We start from the raw sequence: 19,363 nt of genomic DNA, 5'->3' as shown, positions 1-19,363 counted from the left end.
GATTCAGATTCAGATTCTTTCAATCTCCATAACCATTTTTATGGAGGTGCATAAAAAGGAAATAGCATTTTGCAAGTAAAACATATTACATCAAGAGACAGAACAGTGCAACAACAAACTTTCATCTGTCATTGAATCATTTTCTCAATATTGTATTTAATAGAATTAGCACACAGATTTTACTCTCACATTTCAAGTTCATTAATGCTTTGTGTTTCATATGTGTCATATTGCAAGAGAGAAGTCAGAAGAGATTGATGCAGAGCTGGACACAAAGTTTATACAGAGGCGGTTTAAATCAAATCTTTGGTCTGAACATTTTTGAATTCATTGAAGAGGCTGCACTTTACCTTCTGGTTGAGTTGACTGATACTCTGCCTGACCTCCTCGGTCTCCAGCAACAAGGTGGAGTTCGCCTGCGTGGAGTCTGTTAAAAAAAGAAAAGCAGCTGAAATCCAGAAGAACCTAACTTCCATCGATGTGTAATGTGTATTCATAAATTCCAAAAATAGAACTTTCTCTAACATTGCAACATTTTGTTGATTTTTCTGAGTCATTTATGTTTACATGACTGATACAAATAAAAATCTAGGTCTAGTGGATTGAAATGTTGTTCTATAAGAGAATTGTTGGTGCAGCTCTGAACCTTCCAGGTGCCCTTGACTTTGTGAAGGATCCACAAGAATGAAGCTTGCTCCTATCAGAAACAAAAAGCAGGCAATCCTCCGAGAGGCGCTGTAGAGCCACGTCATGGAGTTAAAAATGCAGGAGGTGCATCCTACACTACAATTTCTTTGGTATACAGTTGCACTGGTTTGCATCTGCAGCCAAGGCACTTTATTACATTGAGGTGAATGACTCTGAGTGAGTAGAACCTGATATTCTCATTAGATTGACAGTGGATGATCAGTGAAAGCGCAGGTCAGACAATCAGCACCCGGCTTTGACCTCAGTTGTCCTTTAACATGTTCTCTGACTCTCTGGACCCCGGGCTGTCATTTCACTCCTCTGCACTCTCACGTTTCCCCAGAGAGGCGGCGTGCAGCGTCCACAGTTTGAACTCCAGTTTGAACTCCAGCCATCTGGCACCTTGCTGACCCTCGCAGCTGGAGGCGGCTTGACTTACCTTGGCCGCTGGCCCCTCTGCTGGCTCTCGGCCCGCTGTGCTCCACGTTAAAATGGAACGTGTGCCCATTGTCTTCGATGCCGTCTACAACCCTGGTGGGAGGGGGTGAAAGGGGAGAGAGGCTAGCGTTAGTGTAACAGTAGAGCTTTTTCAATTATCACCGGAGCCGGCAGACGACCCAGGTATGCGCCACGAGAGCTCGCTGCTGGCAGAGGCCCACGTGGGCTCGAACACCCGAGCTCTCTGAACCGGCGCTTACCCATATCTAGGACTTACTGGATGACTGAGGGATACATTATGAATACAGATTTTGGGGCAGGAGGGTAAGGTGCTCTGGCAATGGAATGCACTGACATCTGATCAAATTTGCAATGCAAATACACAGGATTTACATTAAGTAGATGATGCAGGTTTCTCAAGCATGACTTTAGGTGTCCATTACTGCAACACCTTATATTCGGGTCATATGAATAACGTGCTCTGCAGAGTTCAGTCTACATACTGTGGCAGCAGAGGGAATTCATTCAAAGTAATCACTCTTATAAGAAAAATAGAAGCCCAGGAAGTCATAGATTTGATACGATGACAACTTCTGCTGCTTAAAACAATAAATACAAAATATATGGTTGAATGGAGGTGCTGCAGACTGGCCACAGAAACAAAAAGAAAACAGCGGCGTCCTGGGAAACAGTCCACAGTTGGGAAACATTATTTGAACAGATCTTTTGAAAGTTGAACCATTGAGCATCTGCAGCCAAAGCACTCATTATCCGAAATCACTGAACGGAACCTGGTATTCTACATATAACAATAGTGCTGATCATAAAAGCCCAGGTCAGATGATTTGTACTAGATTTTGACTGTTAAGAGTTTCCTTTTGTTTTCTGCTGTTGTTAGGAACCTGAAGTTACTTTATTTTTCCATACCTGGGACTAAGGTCTGGGGGTGCATAGCAGGTGACGGTGGGGATGAGCAGCTTCGTAGGCCTCTGCCCAGCTCCTGACTCGGCCTGGGCTGAGGTCGAGGCCGGGGGGCCGTGCTCTTGTTTGGTCGGCGGCACGGGGGACGAGCTCTGGCCGAGGAAGCCACGGCTGAGATTGGGGGAGCGGCAGCGGCGCAGGGCGTTGAACTGCCGCAGCTCGTCCCCTAGGAGGTTTCCCAGGGATGTGCGGCGCACGGGGCTGCTGAAGCTGGGCAGCAGGAGGTTGCGACGGGAACGGGTGGCAGGAGAGAGGTGGGAGGCATCGTCTGGGTCGTCCCCCTTGGTTTCCACGATGGAGGGGAGCCTGGAGTCCTGCAAAGTGGGAAATATAACACACCGGCGTAAATTATACAGTTTCTAAGATTTGTGATTTGAATCACAAATTCTAAACTGCCTTATCTATATTTGTGTTTTTGAGAAACTGAAGATATGTAAGCAGATTAGAAACTGAATTAATATAATGAATGGCAAATCATGTGTTACAGTTGATATTCAGTGTCATTAATTTAATCATTTTATGCTCTAACCATGGCTGCCTATGCCTATGTTGGTTTTATATTAGAAGCAACTTAAAATAAAAATGATAGCACTGTAAACAGTAGTGTAATCGTATAAATATAAGGTGGGGAGATACAGTGAGGTGCATACAGAACAAAGTGAGAAAAGTAGCTCATAAGGTTCTACAGCAGGAGAGCTATTGACCCAGTTAGGGAGTGAACTCCAGGGACAGAACTACCCTTTCTGTTCCACATGAGTTTTAACCTGAAGGGGAAGTCCTGCACAAAACCTTTACACAGTGATGCAGCACGACCCACAAACACTGGGGATTTTAACTTGAACTTAAAAGTGCTAATTGAACAGCAGGGATGTGTAAAATAGTCCAATATGCATTTATGATATTTATCAGTGTAAATAGTTGTTACTCCACTGTCTGCCTACTCCCCATTACTATTATTGACTTCCGTGGGAGAGGTACGCAACATTTTGGTCCTACAAATTTCTGTACTTTAGCCTCTCTGTCTCTATTGTGTTTGTAAGTTTACCCAGTCGTCTAAAGTTATAGTGTAATATACTGATTTATTTGTGGAGTGAAGGTTTGTAATGTTTGGCTCATTTTGCCGGAATATACAAAAGCACAATAGAACTACATCTTTCACCACAGTTGTGCCGTGGTCTTGGTCATTAATATTTAATAGCATTCAGGCTTTGGGAATTTATCATATCTTAAGGAAACCATGTCTTGCGGGCAAAGGAAAATAAAGACCCCTCAGAGAGAAGAAGCTGAATTTGCATTGAACTCACATGGGACAGCCTGGGTGACCTTGAAAACCTGTTGATACCCTGCAGAGACAGAAAGAAAGCAAAGGGAATTACAAAAAGCTGTAGCTACAGGCATGATGTACTTATTCACTTTATTTCCAATCTATGAAATCTTTACAAATGTTAACGAGACCTTGCAATTACATGTTGTCGATGAATGAATTTCGGTTATATATGCATTTACAAATACAGATTCATTCATATTCTTTCCACTGGAACAGTTTTCCCTTTGGCCATCGCTTAAACGTCCTTGTCCGCTTTGCCACAAAAGCCGAAACCACATGATCCCTTTCCCAACACTCCCATCACAGAGGGCTTCCAGCTGAAGTTTGCCTCTCTGCTGGCATGTGGAGAAACTGCGAGCGTAATCACCCGCTGAACAGCGAATGAAAGTGTGGTTTCTCCCCTCGTGTGTGAAGAATGTGCCGCTGACAACACGGCTTAATGTGACAACACAAGCCCCAGTCTGTCACCAGTCGAGTGCCAGTGACGCTCTTTGAGGCGGGGAAGCCAATTCACTGAGGACACACATTGAATTTAATCCTTCGCTGAAGCACAATATTGAGTTTAAATATCACCGTCGCTGAAAGGAGAATTAAAGGGGAAAATGAAAGTGTAGCTGTGAATCTCTACATCTCTTCAGAGGGTGGTTGCGACGTGAGAGGCACAGGGGGAGAGATCAGGGAGTCTATTCAAGGCACAGACAAATTCTCCTCATAAGCACAATTAACCCTGGAGCGACGTAGGATGATTAACCAGCCGGCTATATTAGTGCCAAGTGACATTAATTGAACATCAATATCAAATAATGGGCCATTGATGCCAAAGTGTCCCACATAGGAAAGTGGGTTTGCAGGAACATAAATGAGGAAACCAGTCACTCACAAGTGTGCTAGCTTGTGTTTGCACATGCACGTTACTTTGTGCACACGAGACCAGAGTGTATTGAGCCACTTAATTTTCAAATCCAGAAGGCATTTTGTAGGATTAGCTTTTTTTGCTTCATGAGAGTAGCGAAAGTCTAAAATAGGGTGAAAAGGCCAACGATAGGGCTCTGGGTTAGGGTTCGAGCTTGGTGTTAGCCTGGTGTGGCCTCTGGGTTTATGGGTTAAGCCCAGGGCTTGGGGAGCCAACAGGGGCTTCTCCAGGCTTAGGTGGATCAGGCTGGGCACCCTGGTTTAAGGTGAGTGCTTGGGGCACGAGTCTCAGGGCTCTGCGGTAAGATTTGGGCTCGGAGAATCCAACTAGGCCTCTTCAAGGCTTGGGGGCTCAGAAACGAGGGACATAGGTAGAACGTGAAGCACAATTCAAACAAATGTTTGGCTTCACTTATTATAAATTCATATTAAGAGTGTAGATTAAATTACATTGTCTGAACCTATGATCATCTGGGACGTTGGACTGCATCATTGACCTCATATCGTAGCTCAAATGAACTCCCTGTGCTTTCGTGCTGTTTCCAGCGGCTGCCTTCATCACCTCTGTTAAACTGTTGTTTTCCAAAACGTGAAGGGTCAGCTCGTTCTTCACAGCCCGTGACCACCGACTACTTAACTCTCCCCGTGGCAACATGGTCATTACAGTCCAACAAATTTTGATTCGGCGCCGGCTCCCGAGTGGAGGAGTGACCTTCCCACTCTGCCCAGGACAGAACAATCACTACACATCTCTAACGCTCACCTCCCCTAAGAAATAAGCCGAGCTCCTGGGACCAGATTCAATCAAACTGACCTTTAACCGACAATAACACATTTATTGGGCTGCTTGGTGGCAAACACGACTCGAACACACTATTGTCCTTTCATCTGATATGAGAAACGTCTTCAAACACATTATTATTCATTCAGAGTTGTGTTTCTCTTCATGTGGTGAAAGCCGAGAGTCAACAGAAACAGAGAAGTGGTTGACATTTGGTACATACTTATTATAAAATGAAATGAAATTGATTAGAGTTGCTTTTAAGAAACTGAAAATTGAGTGAGCACCCATTAATTTCATCTTGATTTTTTGCTACATTCATAAAAGCAGTCTATCCAAAAACGACAAACTTTGAAGAGTCAGGGGTTTTACAGAAGGTGTAAAACTTTTATGTTCTCTATCCAAACCTATTGAAAAGAATTTAATCGACTGCCCAGCAATAAAAGTTGAAATAAATGTACAGAGTTGGCCAAAAAATATATATCTAATTTACCATCTGGCACTCAGGGTTTTCCCTTTTAGACAAGATAAAGAAGTCCCTTTTGGACACCTTACAGTGTAATGGGCTTTCCTACAATCTGTTTACTTTGGCAGCGTCTCTCTACAGTTGGCTGAATACTGTTAATTCATTTCTCAATTATCGCTTAAGAGTGAAGGGAACTCCCATCCTACAACAACTCCTGCCTAGAACCACCCACCATGACGATGCGCATGAGACGAAGACGTCTGCATGTGTGTGTGTTTGTGTGTGTGTGTGTGTGTGTGTGTATGAAGAGTCTGTGGGAGCTCGGCCAGGTAGCAGCGAACTCCTTCATCCTGGCAAGAGGGAGGTGTCGAGTATAAACCCTAAGCAGTTGTAATAATTCTAGTAATTTGAGTACATGTATCTGTACAGCAAGTATGAGGGAATTAAACTTTTCTACAATAATTTGCTTAAATTTCAAATGCGTTGTTTCTGAAATGTGACAAATTTGAATATGTGATGAATCTTAATGGGTGGAAACTCGGGTATAATCATTCTGTTTTCGAGGCCCCTCGTTAATTCAGTTGAAGCAGTTTTCCCTGCGGTAATTAATGTGGCCGGCACAGATGTCCTGTCCGTCAATGGCCTTTGGGAGCTTAGGAGAATGCTCAATGGAAGTACAATACAAATGTTTGAGATTGACATTGAGTACGAGACGGGGTGGGAAGTCCTGGGGGAGATTCGTCGGTTTTGTCAGTCACACATCATTGACACCGTGGCGTTTATTTGTTTTGAACATACGGTTCAACGAAGGGAAACAACCGGGGAATTTCAGCAGGTTTAAAGAAGAAGAACACTGCTCCTTGGAAACATCAACATCCGCACGTGCATCCTGTCCACAGATGGAGGATTATCCTGCCTTATGTAATGCTTTCGTGAATAACTGTGAGTGGCACCAGGCCGTGCTGGGGGGAGGTCAGTAGGTAATGTCATCCTGTGCTGTGTGTCAGGGCGGCAACAGGGAAGCAATACGCCTCTCACTCACTCATCGCCACTGCTCTCCTACAAATATGGACTAATGTACAATATACTGAACATGTCATTTATCATTTATTGTTTGTTTTGATGAGTTAGGAAACTAGTTAAACTAGACAGAGAAAAATAAATATTAACATCACATTCAATCAACACCAGTTTTGTGTGCATGTGTGTGTTTGTGTGTGTTTGTGTGTGTGTTGTGTGTGTTAAGCACCTCGTCCTGGCTGCCCTCACGCAGGTTGTACGTGAGGTTGTTGTGGATGTCGGAGGCGAACACGCTGGCGTACTCCGGGTACAGCTCCAGCACCTCTTTCAGGCCTCGCACACAGATGTACTGCAGGTCACAGTAGGTCAACGCCTTCACATCAGCATTGGTCTTGATCACCTGCTCCGCTCCAGGCAAGTCCGAGCCAATCAGGTCGCCCTTTCCTTGAATAAATAAACAAATAAACAGCAATTATAATCATGTTTTATTAATCTACTTTATGCTATGTACACATACTGTAAACATTATGCTATAAAAAAAATCCCTGGGCGACAATACAGACCTAATATGGCGAGCACCATGCAGTCTTTCAGCACCTCCAGAGACCCCGAGCAGACAAAGTAGCTGGCATGTAGCGCATCACCCTGACGGATCAGATACTCCCCCGGGACGCAGAAGCAGGTTTTTATGTGAAGGGAGAGCGAGCGCAGGCAGCCACGACTGGCCCCCTTAAAGACCGGCAGCTGGAGGATGTCCTTATTCAGATGCATGGCGATGTCAGCCCGCAGCTCATCAGGGAAGTCGTGCAGGAGCTGGGGACGGGTGACAGATGTAATGAGATGCGACACTGATTGGTAATTAGGGAATGGATTGTTGTGCCACTGGTTCCCCCCTTTTGAATTTCAATGGGCTGTCAGTCGAGGGTTTACAGGAGGCAGGGTGTAGTGCACGATCTTAAACACTAACAGCTGTTAATGGTTTCACTGCTCAAATGCCATCAAGACTGGCAGCAGTGTGTACACAGGTATTACATGACAACAACAATGAAGGGACTCCTACCTCGTTGGCATCGATACCGTTGTTGACAGACCATGTGGTCTGGAAGTACTCCAGCATGCGCTGCTTGATCTGCTGGGGCAGACGGTGGACGCGGATGAAGTCCTTCAGGTCCTTCATCCGCGTGTGGTAGAGAGAGCGGCGTGAGTACATGCGCTGGATGATGGCCGTCACGTTACCAAAGACAAGGGCGTGCATGAGCGCTGTGTGAGAGATGGAGACAAATGTCACGGTGGGAAATAAATGGATGTATAAAGGATGAGTATATTAAAACAAAACAATAAAATATTTAGAAAGTTATGAAAACTTTTTCCTATGTATTAAATCTTTACTTCCTATAAAGTAATTTTCCGGCTTTAAAATGCATACCATCCATTTCTGTGCTTATTGATCCACACAGTAATTTACGGCTTCATTTATCTCACTGTCCTGACAAAATAAACACACAATTATCTTCTGGGTTGTTGGGCCATTTCTTGCCACCTGAGCAAACATAATCTGGTTGTTGGTACATAAAGATGGCGACAAGCTGCTTCATAAGAACCAGCCAAACCATCCAGCCCACTTCCTGCTGTATTCCCAGCAAACGGCGCCGCCCCTCTGCCAGGACGCCAGAGGGAGAATGCACCCTCGGGTCAGACGTACCGCCGATGAGCATGGTGCAGATGGAGAAGATCTTCTCAGCGTCGGTGTTGGCGCACACATTGCCAAAGCCCACACTGGTCAGGCTGCTGAGGGTGAAGTAGAGGGCAGCTATGTAGGAGCTGCGCACCGTCGGGCCCCCAACCGTGCTGTTGACATAGGGCGTCTCCAGACGTTTGCCCAGCTCGTGGAGCCACCCTGCACGAGGAGGGAGACAGAAGGATAATGTCCACTGGGTGTAGTTAATGATGTGTGAGTGTCTTCTGTTGGAGGTGGTAGGACGGTACGACAATACCTGCTCTACTAGACAAAAGTGCATGTTTGGGACTGTGTGTGTGTGTGTGGTTGTGTGACAGAAAGAGAGCGTCAGCAGTGTCAGCAGGCTGGCATGTCGGTGCGGGACAAGGCCGAATACATTGAATCCTCCAGGGATAAATAAGGCTGAGTATTAATTAGCGGCTGTGACCCAACCTCTCTATAGACAGACAGATACAAGGGCAGATTCTGACACAAATGTATGCTCAACCAAATGGAAACACACACACACACACACACACACAAACACACACACACACACAAGTTGCACTGGAGAGTGGAACAGATGCTTAATTTTGCTGTACATGCAATATCACAGTGTGGTGGTTTTAAAGTCACATGTTGCTGTGAAGCTGCAGGAATAATCTAGATAAACTAGCAGTCATTTAAATAGTATTAAATAAAAAGAATAGAAAAGAATAGAATGCTGTTAATGTCATTGCAGAGTTAAATTTAGCATCAAAAACTGCGTCTTTGATCTGATGTAGGTAAAGACGTCAATAATAAAACAAGATATTGCTCAAACAATTTTTGAAATAAATAGCTTGTCACTTCTTTACTATTGGTCTCCGTGTGGAACCATTTGCTAACGGTGACTCAGACATTGGAACGCTGCCTGCTACCAGTATAACAGCTTTTGATCTGGTTTCACACAGTCGCTCATTAGAGCGCCACAGTTTGGTGTTCGCCACCATCTCACCACTGAGCACAGTTACTAATCCCAATAGGTGTGACATGACTATTTATAGCTGAGTGGGTACAAAACAAATGTCTAGTTAGATTAGAGAATTGACTGCATCCAAGTTGGTTTAATTAGATTTGATTTCCAGCCAAAGGTCACAATAAAAACAATAGATAGAAGAGAGATGGATAGAATAACAATCAGTAGAGTGAATATCTCCACCAAGGCCCAACAATCCACTTAAATTAGATCGAGCTGCACCAAATTTCACACTTTCATAGATATCAGTTCTCTGAATGATTTTTTCATTGAGATCCATGAATTGAACTGTATATTGCAATGTATGAAGAGGCTGTCTTTGCATGTATAGAATCAATATCAAAGCTTTACTATATCAACTGAATAGTATTGTTAGAATAAAGTGATTGGATCCGCCCCCTGGTTTGGATCGCTACCAACATTTCTTCCCTGACCCATACCTCAGCTTGCACTTGCTCGACTCACCAATGTCCCAGTTCTCACTGGTCTCTATCTCCCCGCGTCCGATCATGTACCAGATGCAGGCCATCCAGTGTGCCAGCAGTGCAAACACGGACATCAGTAAGGTCAGCACCATGGCGCTGTACTGGGAGTAGCGGTCCAGCTTCTGAAGCAGACGAAGGAGGCGCAGCAAGCGCACCGTCTTCAGCAGATGAACCAACGAGGTCTGAGGGGAGGAAATAGAGAGAAAGGGAGAAAGGGAGGAAGAGGAGTGGGTGAAAAACTGATTTATGAAAACCAAAGTGTGCTGTGTAATAATCTACAAACACACAGTCTACCTGACAGCTGAACTCACCACGGTGATGTTGAAGGCATAGAGCAGGTCAAAGGGGAGGGCAGCCACCAAGTCCACAAAGAACCAGGTGGTGGCGTAGTGGATGCAAATGGAGCGCGCCTGATACACCACCTGGCCCGACTGGCTCACGTAGGTGGTGCGGAAGTTCAGGATGATGTCTGCAAATGTGGAGGTTAAAGGTTATTTTGTTCTCTGAGGTGAAAACAGAGGATTCAGTCAAACTCATAATCATTAACATGTCACAAATTGTGCATGTTAATGAAGTCTTCGGGCCTTGGGAGAAAGTAGCAGTACCTAGAGAAAACCCACATGAAGACATGGAGAACCCACAGAAAGGCCCTGGCTGCAATATGCATTAGCTCGTAACAGATGGACATATGTCAGCGTTCAAGGGGGAGTGTGCCAGACGGATCATTGAACCTTTGTGTCAGACTGTAACAAGCACATAACAAGCAGATCTCCGGGTGTGGGGCTGAAACCGCATCCGTCACCCAAGCTGTCGATGTGTGCAGGGACGATGGCTCATCACTCTATACGGATTCACTTATGAGGAGTTAAAGACAAAGGGGATGATGACAATGGTGGTGAATGTCAGGGAGCACACACAGAATAGTGTGAGATGCAAAGATCATCAAATTAAAATCAGGTTTTGGGCAAGCATGTCTTATTATTATGCTACATAACTTTAGCCTTTTTATAAGCTATCCCTTAATTAGTCACGTGACTTCAAATCAAATATAGGACATATAATAGTTTGAAAATAAGCAAACTAAGTAGATGATCTTGCAGAACAAAGCTTTCTCCCTAACACAGCCGGTGGCCTCCCTAATTGCGTTGAGTTGAGCTGCTCAACTGTTGCTGCTGTACATGAACACTAAGCAGAGAACATTAGGTTACTACCCCCTCCGGTATGTCCCTCTGGAGGTTTATCCCAGGAGTCCCTGGGAAAGACCCAAGATGTCCTGAAGGGACCAGAGAGACCGAGGTTTCCAGGGGTGAGGGGAACTCTCTGGGGGAAAAGGAGGCTGTTGCCATAGGTGCCAAGAACATGACATGTTGTACGATAAAAAAAACTAAACCACATGAAAAATATCTTCAATATCTGACCAAACTTGGGCCTTACAGTTAGTAGAGTGACGTTGTAAAGTTGTGAAGCTGTGTCTCAGTAACCTCCATGGACACTCACCTATGATGAAGAGCATTTCCACCACGATGTCGCTTACGATGGTGGAGCGCGCGGCTGTGACCGTATCGTCGTAGGGCGTGAAGCTGACATTGTAGGGCACGGTGACAGCCACATAGAAGGTCGCCAGCAGGATGAGCCAGTCCCACAGGGCTTTGGACACACTGTAGTGGAGCAGGATGAAGCGGGACTTCTGCACCGCTGCCACCTTGTACTCCGGGATCGAAGGCTTGTTGATCATGTTCTGTAAGTGGACAGGGGCAAGAAGCATCCTTCAATCAGTGATTTGTGCACAGAGAAACAAACACACTTGGATTTGAAGCATAAGTTAATAAATATAAATGCAGACACCAAGAACACAAGAGAAGCTGCAAAAATGAATAACTTGATAACCAGATGCTCCTGAAGTAATGTTAATCAGATTGACATCGCGGTGCCAAGATTTTTTGCAGAAACAGACGATATAAATGTCAACACCCTGTCTTGTGCTGGGACTGCTGAGGAGTCAGTGAGGGGGGGGGGGCAACTCAAATTAAACAGATATGGTAATGCCGCTGGTTATCTATTCACGACAGCCTCTTATAGACCTTTTAAAAGGCTCAGTGGTAACAATAAAGAATGACAGAGATATGACTGTGGTCAGCGAGGGAGAAATCTATTATCGACATAGATGCAGTATAATTTCATACATGACTACATCCCTCCAAAGGCCACCGATGCATTGATTCTCAGGTGGTGCATTACAATGGCAGCGGTGCCACTCAGGGAATAAGGGCAATTAGAACATTGACCGTCCGCTGCAGTTATTTTTAGAAACTTATTGCATATTCATTCCGCTTATTTCATTTTTATTAAGAAAATCCAATTGCAGAGAGTATGAAATTGTTATTTCTGATGAGTTGGTGGGAAACTGCTTGGAACATAATGTGGCTGCATCTCCAAATGGGGCCGTGCACTTGGCACATAATGTTCTTCACAATGTTTTGGACACGGCAGGAGAAACTATTACCTCTGACAGAGAAGGGAGGGGAAAGAGAAAAGATGGATACATTTACAGTTATCCATCCGCGGGTGGTTAATGACCAGAGATATTTTTTCCTTCCATTTTTCCCAGTTTGCCTGCCATTCGCACAACCTAATTAAGTTAACAGTCATTACAGTAAAAATGGTATGAACCATTACTTCCTAACTCCCCGTCAATCTTATCGTCACTTTGAAGTATCCCCCAGCATCCACCTCTTCTGCTCCAAGTTAGCGTTAGTTAGCATTAGCTTAGTTATAAATTAGTTAATATAGGTAGCAAATGGGGATCTACAGGCCTGCTCCACACAACATGTCATGGTACCTGTACATTGACAATAGCATTCTCTTTACTCTTGACTACATCACACTAGGGGTTAAAATATTCAGATTATTCCCAGTAAGGCTTTTTTAATGGTGTCCAGACTTTGGTAAACAGAAAATATCCGGAGAGACCTCTGTGATTACCATCAACAGCTGTGGCCACGTTAAAGACCGTTCACGCCATGTCAGCAAACGCTCGACTGTTTTTCTTTTTTAATTTGCCTTACACCACTGAGGTCAGGACGCCCGGCCGACCTTTGGCACTTGAGGCGGTCGGCCGAGCACATCGCAGTGATTAAAAAAAGAAAGCCCGGCACTGTGGGGACACATGTCACACAGCTGCAGCTGGACTTTGCACTTCATTAAGTCAACAATAGCCTAGAGCTCAATGTTCCAACTACATCTCCCAGCATGCTTTAGGCCTTAGCGCTGATAAAAGCCTGACCTTGATCGGCAAAGAGATGCTTATGGCTTCACATGTGACTCGAGCAACAACCACTCCCTCCATTCAATCGAGTGCAGAGTCTCCAACAAACTATTGCAGAGAACCCTCAGCATTGAATCTATATTTTCCAAAATATCATTTTACTCTTTTCCCAGGTGATTGCTCTCGAGCAGCAGAGCAGCGGGAGGATAACAACTCAATATAAATTCAATATAAACTGTAAAAATGTCCATAAGACACTGTGAGATAACACTAGTCTTCCTGAAATGACTCCGGGTCACACAGTTCTTATTTTAGGATGGAAGGATCACAACATTTCAACCGGCTTTGCCAAATTAAATCCAGGATTCTCCGACACTGAATTGAGTCGCAGCGAGCGAGTGACGATAAACATTCACAGGCAGAAACTGTTTTATAAGGAAAAAATAAGGATAGATTGACTTTTGAATTTCGATTGATCTCTTGCATCGGCCCTTCGACAAGTGTGTTAAAATCAAAAAGAGGCAATGGTGGCTCTCCCCTGGGAAACGGAGCTGCTTGAGATCAAATCTGAGCTTCTAGACAGCGTGCCGTGGATCAGCTACAGAACGTGGCCCATGCACTCGTGGATTGACGGCATCCAAAGTGAAGAGAACAGACATAACAACAATTCATTTAAAAAAAGGAGGCAGCCCCCACAGGCTGCGGAGTAGATTACTTCACTATTCTTCAATTTACTTAAACGTGTCACCTCTTTCATGTATTTCATGGCGCTGCTGGTATTTAAAGACAAATGTTTATGTGTCTGTGTTCAAATGTTAAACTCCTGTCTTATTCCTTCCTTGCCTGGCAGGCTGATGTGCCTCGAATAGAGAGTCCGTGAGAGCAGATATAGCCGACTGTGATTTGGAGGCAGAGGATCACATTGTTAGCTAACAGCTACTCAGAGACAGACAGGGAAGAAAAGAAAAAGAAAAGATGGAGGGGGCGACAGACAGAAGATGGAGAAATGGTAAAAATACAGTAATAGTCAGTGAGGGGAGGATGCAGTGGTGAAAGAACAGGTTTGATCCTCAACTTTAGTGAAAGCTTGTGATGTAACAATACTCTGCTACTGGAAAAAATAGTGTATTCAAAATGTAGTATTATAAAACAGAACTTTGTAAAAAATACTTTTATCCAAAAAAGTGACAGCCCTCTGTGTTGTATAACTATAAATATGAATAAGTGGTATTATTGTGTTTACAGTAAAGATAGTACATTCTTTCATTTCCACATTTATTCACCTATGTTTGAAACTGAAATGTTAAAATATCAAAAGAATAGATAAAGAAATGTCGGAATACATAAATAGGCAATTGATAAAACTTGTATGTATGTATTTAACTATTATGAATGTGTTAACTTATTTATCTATGTGCTTGTTTATTCATTTATTTATCTTTGGTCTTTCCTACATAAAATATTCAGTATTTATATAAAAATTTCTCAAGTAAATGCTAGTCATGAAAAATGAAATCCTGGAGGTTGGAGAGGATGGAGGGATTCAGTCGACAAAGGAAAAGGATGAGATCATTTAAAAGTTAAAAAAAAAAACTGACAGAATGACAGACTGGGGAGAGACAGCAGGATCCAGAGGGATGAACCCAAAAGATGAGATGAGGTTAGCGTGACAGATGGAGAGGGAGAGAAAACGTGAAAAAGCAGCAAGAGAGAAGGAGAAGAGTGATTAGAGCTAAAAAAGAAGAAAAAAAAAGAGGGGGGAAACTGAAGGAACAGAAGATCATGGTGGGAAAGAGAGACACAGAGCGCTATCTTTATCGTCTCTCGTTTTCCTAAACAGATAAAAGCTTTATGAATTTTAATAACCTGGCTTAATCAGTTTCCCCCGCAGAGGAGCAGAGGTGGTCAGTGGTTTGATCAGGAACCGTTTTATTATCCAACACCAAACTCTCCAACCAGAAGAGTTCCATTTAACTCAAGTATTTCCATAAGTGTTAAACTGATCTTGAGGAATTCAGTATAGTCAATGAATACAATTTCAAATGTTGTTAGTTGAAAATCATTGTTTATTACCAGCATCTTACACTGAATAATACTGTTAAGTAACTCTGCCATAGGACGTAATGGTTTTCATCTGCGTTTGTTAGTTAATTAGCAGGATTACACAAAAACTAGTCTAACATTTCCATGAGATTCTGTAGAGAGCCGGTGCATCACCAAAAGAAGAACCCAATAAATAATTCAATCAACGTTTTTTCCTTTCTTTACCATTGCAGGATGTTTTTCTCCATTTTTCTTAATTTCTCAAGAGAATAATTCCTGGATCTTGATTATAAAAAACCAGGCGTGTTTAAGGAGCTGCTCTTTATGAGTTTGTGCGATTTGGTGCAGATCCAAACAAAAACTGGGATTGTGTGAATTTAAATGTGGTTTCATAAGGGGGCTGTTGGGCCTTGGTGGAGGTCTGTGCTCCCCTGAGAGTCTTTATACCGACCATAAACCAGAGTAGTTGGGTAGCAGAGTAATCTTGTCGGTGCAAATCTTCTGTAAATGTAAACGGTTGCTCATGGCTGCCTGAAAACAGCCATGAGCTCATCGTGTCTGACATCCTGAGAAACACGAGAAGATGGTGAATCTGGGCCGGCAGCTAATAGTGTCAAATTCTAACATCACAGATAGAAACAATGTTTTTCTTCCAGGCTTTGTGAGAAGCCTCCCCCATGTTGTTTCTCAATGTGCGTATGTGCGTATTGATTTCTGATGATATTGCAAACAAAGTGTGTTGCATGTTATCATTGCCTTGAGTCTCATTCCCATGCAGGAGGTGCTGTTATTGGTTTAACAGAGCTAGAGAGGCTGCCGGAGTCATGGACAGAATCACAAGACACAGCTGAATAACCTGTCAAAGATCCACAGACACAAAACAGCAGCTCACAAAAATAGATTTAATTTATATTCTAACCTATACATGCTGCAACAAAATGTCTGTTTACTGGCAAATACTGAATCTTTGAATGCTACTATCAGTCTCTAAATAGGGCAAAAGTGTCTTTTCTTGTGAATCAACATTAATAATTGACTGAATGCAGCAACTTCATTAATAATGCCGTGTTGGTAGATGTAGGTAGAACAAGGGGAAAACGTGGAGGCTATGGAGTGTGTGTGTTTGTGTGTGTGTGTGTGTGTGTGAAAAAGATTGAAAGCAGTGAACATATTAGTGCTGATTTTTCATATTCCTACTATGTATATCTCTGAGACAGACAGAGAAACTGCTCGTGTGAAAGTGCATCGTCACGCTGAGAGTGCTGGCATAAAATCTGAATGATAAATACGATGCATCATTTCCTGACTGCGCTGACGTTTCGCCATATGGTTCCCTGTCTCCGCTGAGGAAGAGTCATCTTTAACGCTTGTCCTGATGTATGAGTCGGTGTAGCTGTGTGTGTGTGTGTGTGAGTCGGTGTTAGGACAGGTATGTGTCCTGTGTGAGCTCTCCTGGTGCCAGTGATCCCTGCCATCTGTTTGAAGGTGTGATATAGTGTAACAGGGCAGCAGGAGGCTGGGGGCCAACAGGGGGGAGGCCGAGAATATCGATTCCCCCATGAAGGCACCTGCAGGTCGGCTCTGAAAGCTCCAGCTTCAGTTACAGTATTTATCTTGTTCTTTAGAAAGTTATGGTCGAAGAGACAACATTCATTTTAGGGGCTGAAAACTTATATTTTCATGATTCAACACCAGCTGACAACAATCTTTCAGTCAGTCAACTAATCAGTTTATGATGTATAAATAGCTCACACGTCTGGAAAATTACATCATGTTGTTGCTGAAGGTGTACATGTGATCATTTATATGTAGCGGTTATTTTTCCTGTTATTTTATTGCTGAAGTATCCTCCACTTTAAATAAAAATGCTCCCCCGTGGCTCTCATGAATAACATTGCTTGGAGTGTAACACGCCTTTATCATTCAAAGCCTGCAAAGGGCTTTTGTGCTGCAGGAGCAGGACAAGTGGCGATGAGGCCGACCCATGTCTGGGTTTGTATCACCACAACAAACAGCCTCTTACGGTACTTGAACCACTTGAAAGACAGATGAGGGAGAACAGCAGCACCAAAAAAAAAACATGGAACACGTAGAAGGTTCTGTAAAGAGGGTAAAGGGTTGAAAAACAATTTTAAACTACCTGGAATAAGAGGTTATCCTCCAACCATCCATTATCCAAGAGGTTGTACATCTATAAGATTATTTGGGCCAAAAGGCTGAAGTTCATTCAAAGAAACACACTGGTGCCCTGAATCCTCAAGCTCCTGCTGTTTCCATAAAAAAGTGATGATGACGATGCTTTGAGCTTCTACTACGTCCAATAACACATCAGAGGAAGTGACAGGCACCCACCTCTGCCACAGGGATTATGATCTTTGTCCTTCAAAACCAAAACAACTTTAAGTTTTTATATGTAGGTAAATGCAACAGAAGCTAAAATGAAAAATATTCAGGAACTAGTGAAGCCATTTGATGTGTTTCCATTGAGAGGAGCTTCACTCTGTAAATCTGGGTCGAGACTTCGCTCACATTGTCTTCCTCCAAACTCATCTTTCAGATATCGACATCAGTGATTCAAACTTAAGAATGCGGCTGCTGCATGTCTGAGGCAATTCTGGTTTTATAAGTTCTTGGAGGGCATGTGAGGGCACATGTACAGGAAGGATGTGAGAGCAGGAGAAGTACTCACGCCGCCCAGGTTGACCTCTCTCTTGCCCCCCCCTGAGAACTGGCTGGTCAGCTGGTACAACATGGTGCGTCCACGCTTGCGGGCCTGGCTGAAGTGGGAGCTGCTCTTCCTCCTGCTCCTCTTGTCGTCTGAAACTGTCGCACAATCAGACGTGGACAATTTAAAAACACGAGGTTGCCAAGAACAGAATGAGAACAATAACGTGTCCTCTATTGCAATTACTCAGGCAAGCGTGAATGCTGAACACAAGAACACACAACCACTGATGTGTACTTGACTTGATTGCATTTGAACTAAATGAGTCTCTATCCCCTCCGGCACAATCCCTGGTATTTGCAGCAGACTGTGTCCAGGTTCCACTCGAAGATGCATTGCTGCTTAAATCGAATTCCCCCCCCCCACCCTCCACATCAGTCTGAGTTCACCGAACGAACGCCGGCCCAAACAATGGTGCCGGGTGGAATGTGACAGTGATGAATACACAGAGAAAATAAAGCTGCGGGGCCGAAGGATGTTACCGCTCGTAAATCACACTCAAATTAAGTGGGAGCCTCTATTAAGCAGGACTGGTAACCTACCCTCTCTCTTGCTGTTGTGGTGGCCTCTTCCGTGCGTGTCGGTGATGTCCTTGAACGAGAAGAGGAAGAGGACCATCTCGCCTTTCTCGTTCTTGATGGGCACGATGTCCAGCAGACACCAGAAGGCCGTACCTGGAGCGAAAACCATGCAGAAATGTGGATTCAGTCACGCGGCCGGTGCAAATGTGCAGGTTTAGAGGTTACACCTTCATCTGGTAAAAAGCCGCCTACCCCTCCTATTCAGTCGCAAGTCAAGCCGACTGAAAGTAGCACTAATGACACAAAATTGTTGCTAGTCATTATGGGTCACTTTGTTGTAGCTCAGTGTCTCTTTGGGTGTTATGTGTCCTATTGTAGTTGTTTTGTGTGTCTTTTCCATTCCTCTGTGCTTGTTGTGTATCTCTGTTTTATTTGTCTCATTCTTGTCTTGTGTCCCTTTTTCTGTTTTGGCCACTTCTCCTCTCCTGTCCTTGTAAAATCGACTTTCTTTTACCACATGAGTTTTTTCCTGCCGAGAGCTGACACGTCATGTCAGCTCTCCCCGTGTCCGAGCCACGGCTACTTGACAAGCACGGGTTATAGCCTTTTCTAAAAATATACCACAAATTAGATATGGATCATGTTCCGGAGGATTGTGCACAAAGAGAAAGAGCAAGTCAGGGAGTTGGTTATAACAAGTCAGGGAGGGAGCAGTGTAGATCCAAGACCTCGCCATAACCCAGTATGCTCATTACTGCAGACACTGTGCTCTGCCACCAAACAGATGTTTCACATCTCCTTTAGAGTCCCCAGTGTGTGTGTGTGTGTGTGTGTGTGTGTGTGTGTGTGTGTTTCGGCATAGACAAGGAGGAAGAGGCAGAGGCAGAAATCGGTTTGGATGTTGGTACACAAGACAGGGGGTGTAAATATGAAATGAGAGGAAGAGTTTGTGTTTTTGTGCTTGAAAGCAGAAAGCA

General features: G+C 43.9%; 1 protein-coding gene across 1 annotated transcript in view; it reads right to left on the bottom strand.

Annotated features, from left to right (window-relative positions):
* The window catches only part of kcnh4b (potassium voltage-gated channel, subfamily H (eag-related), member 4b), a 31,720-nt gene that overhangs the window by 2,539 nt on the left and 9,818 nt on the right, over positions 1 to 19,363 (bottom strand). The window contains exons 3-15 of the mRNA XM_062378637.1: positions 18,408 to 18,539; positions 17,830 to 17,963; positions 11,330 to 11,570; positions 10,144 to 10,301; positions 9,813 to 10,014; positions 8,315 to 8,509; positions 7,673 to 7,872; positions 7,176 to 7,425; positions 6,842 to 7,056; positions 3,411 to 3,449; positions 2,053 to 2,420; positions 1,127 to 1,218; positions 351 to 427 (exon numbers count right to left, since the gene is read on the bottom strand). Of these exons, the coding sequence (XP_062234621.1) occupies positions 351 to 427; positions 1,127 to 1,218; positions 2,053 to 2,420; positions 3,411 to 3,449; positions 6,842 to 7,056; positions 7,176 to 7,425; positions 7,673 to 7,872; positions 8,315 to 8,509; positions 9,813 to 10,014; positions 10,144 to 10,301; positions 11,330 to 11,570; positions 17,830 to 17,963; positions 18,408 to 18,539 (2,303 nt within the window). The remainder of the gene's footprint in view (positions 1 to 350; positions 428 to 1,126; positions 1,219 to 2,052; positions 2,421 to 3,410; positions 3,450 to 6,841; positions 7,057 to 7,175; positions 7,426 to 7,672; positions 7,873 to 8,314; positions 8,510 to 9,812; positions 10,015 to 10,143; positions 10,302 to 11,329; positions 11,571 to 17,829; positions 17,964 to 18,407; positions 18,540 to 19,363) is intronic.

The sequence above is a fragment of the Platichthys flesus genome, chromosome 20, assembly GCF_949316205.1.
Source record: "Platichthys flesus chromosome 20, fPlaFle2.1, whole genome shotgun sequence".
NCBI lineage: Eukaryota > Metazoa > Chordata > Actinopteri > Pleuronectiformes > Pleuronectidae > Platichthys > Platichthys flesus.
The sequence above is the reverse complement of the archived record's forward strand: the minus strand, read 5'-3'. Positions and strand labels throughout refer to the sequence as shown.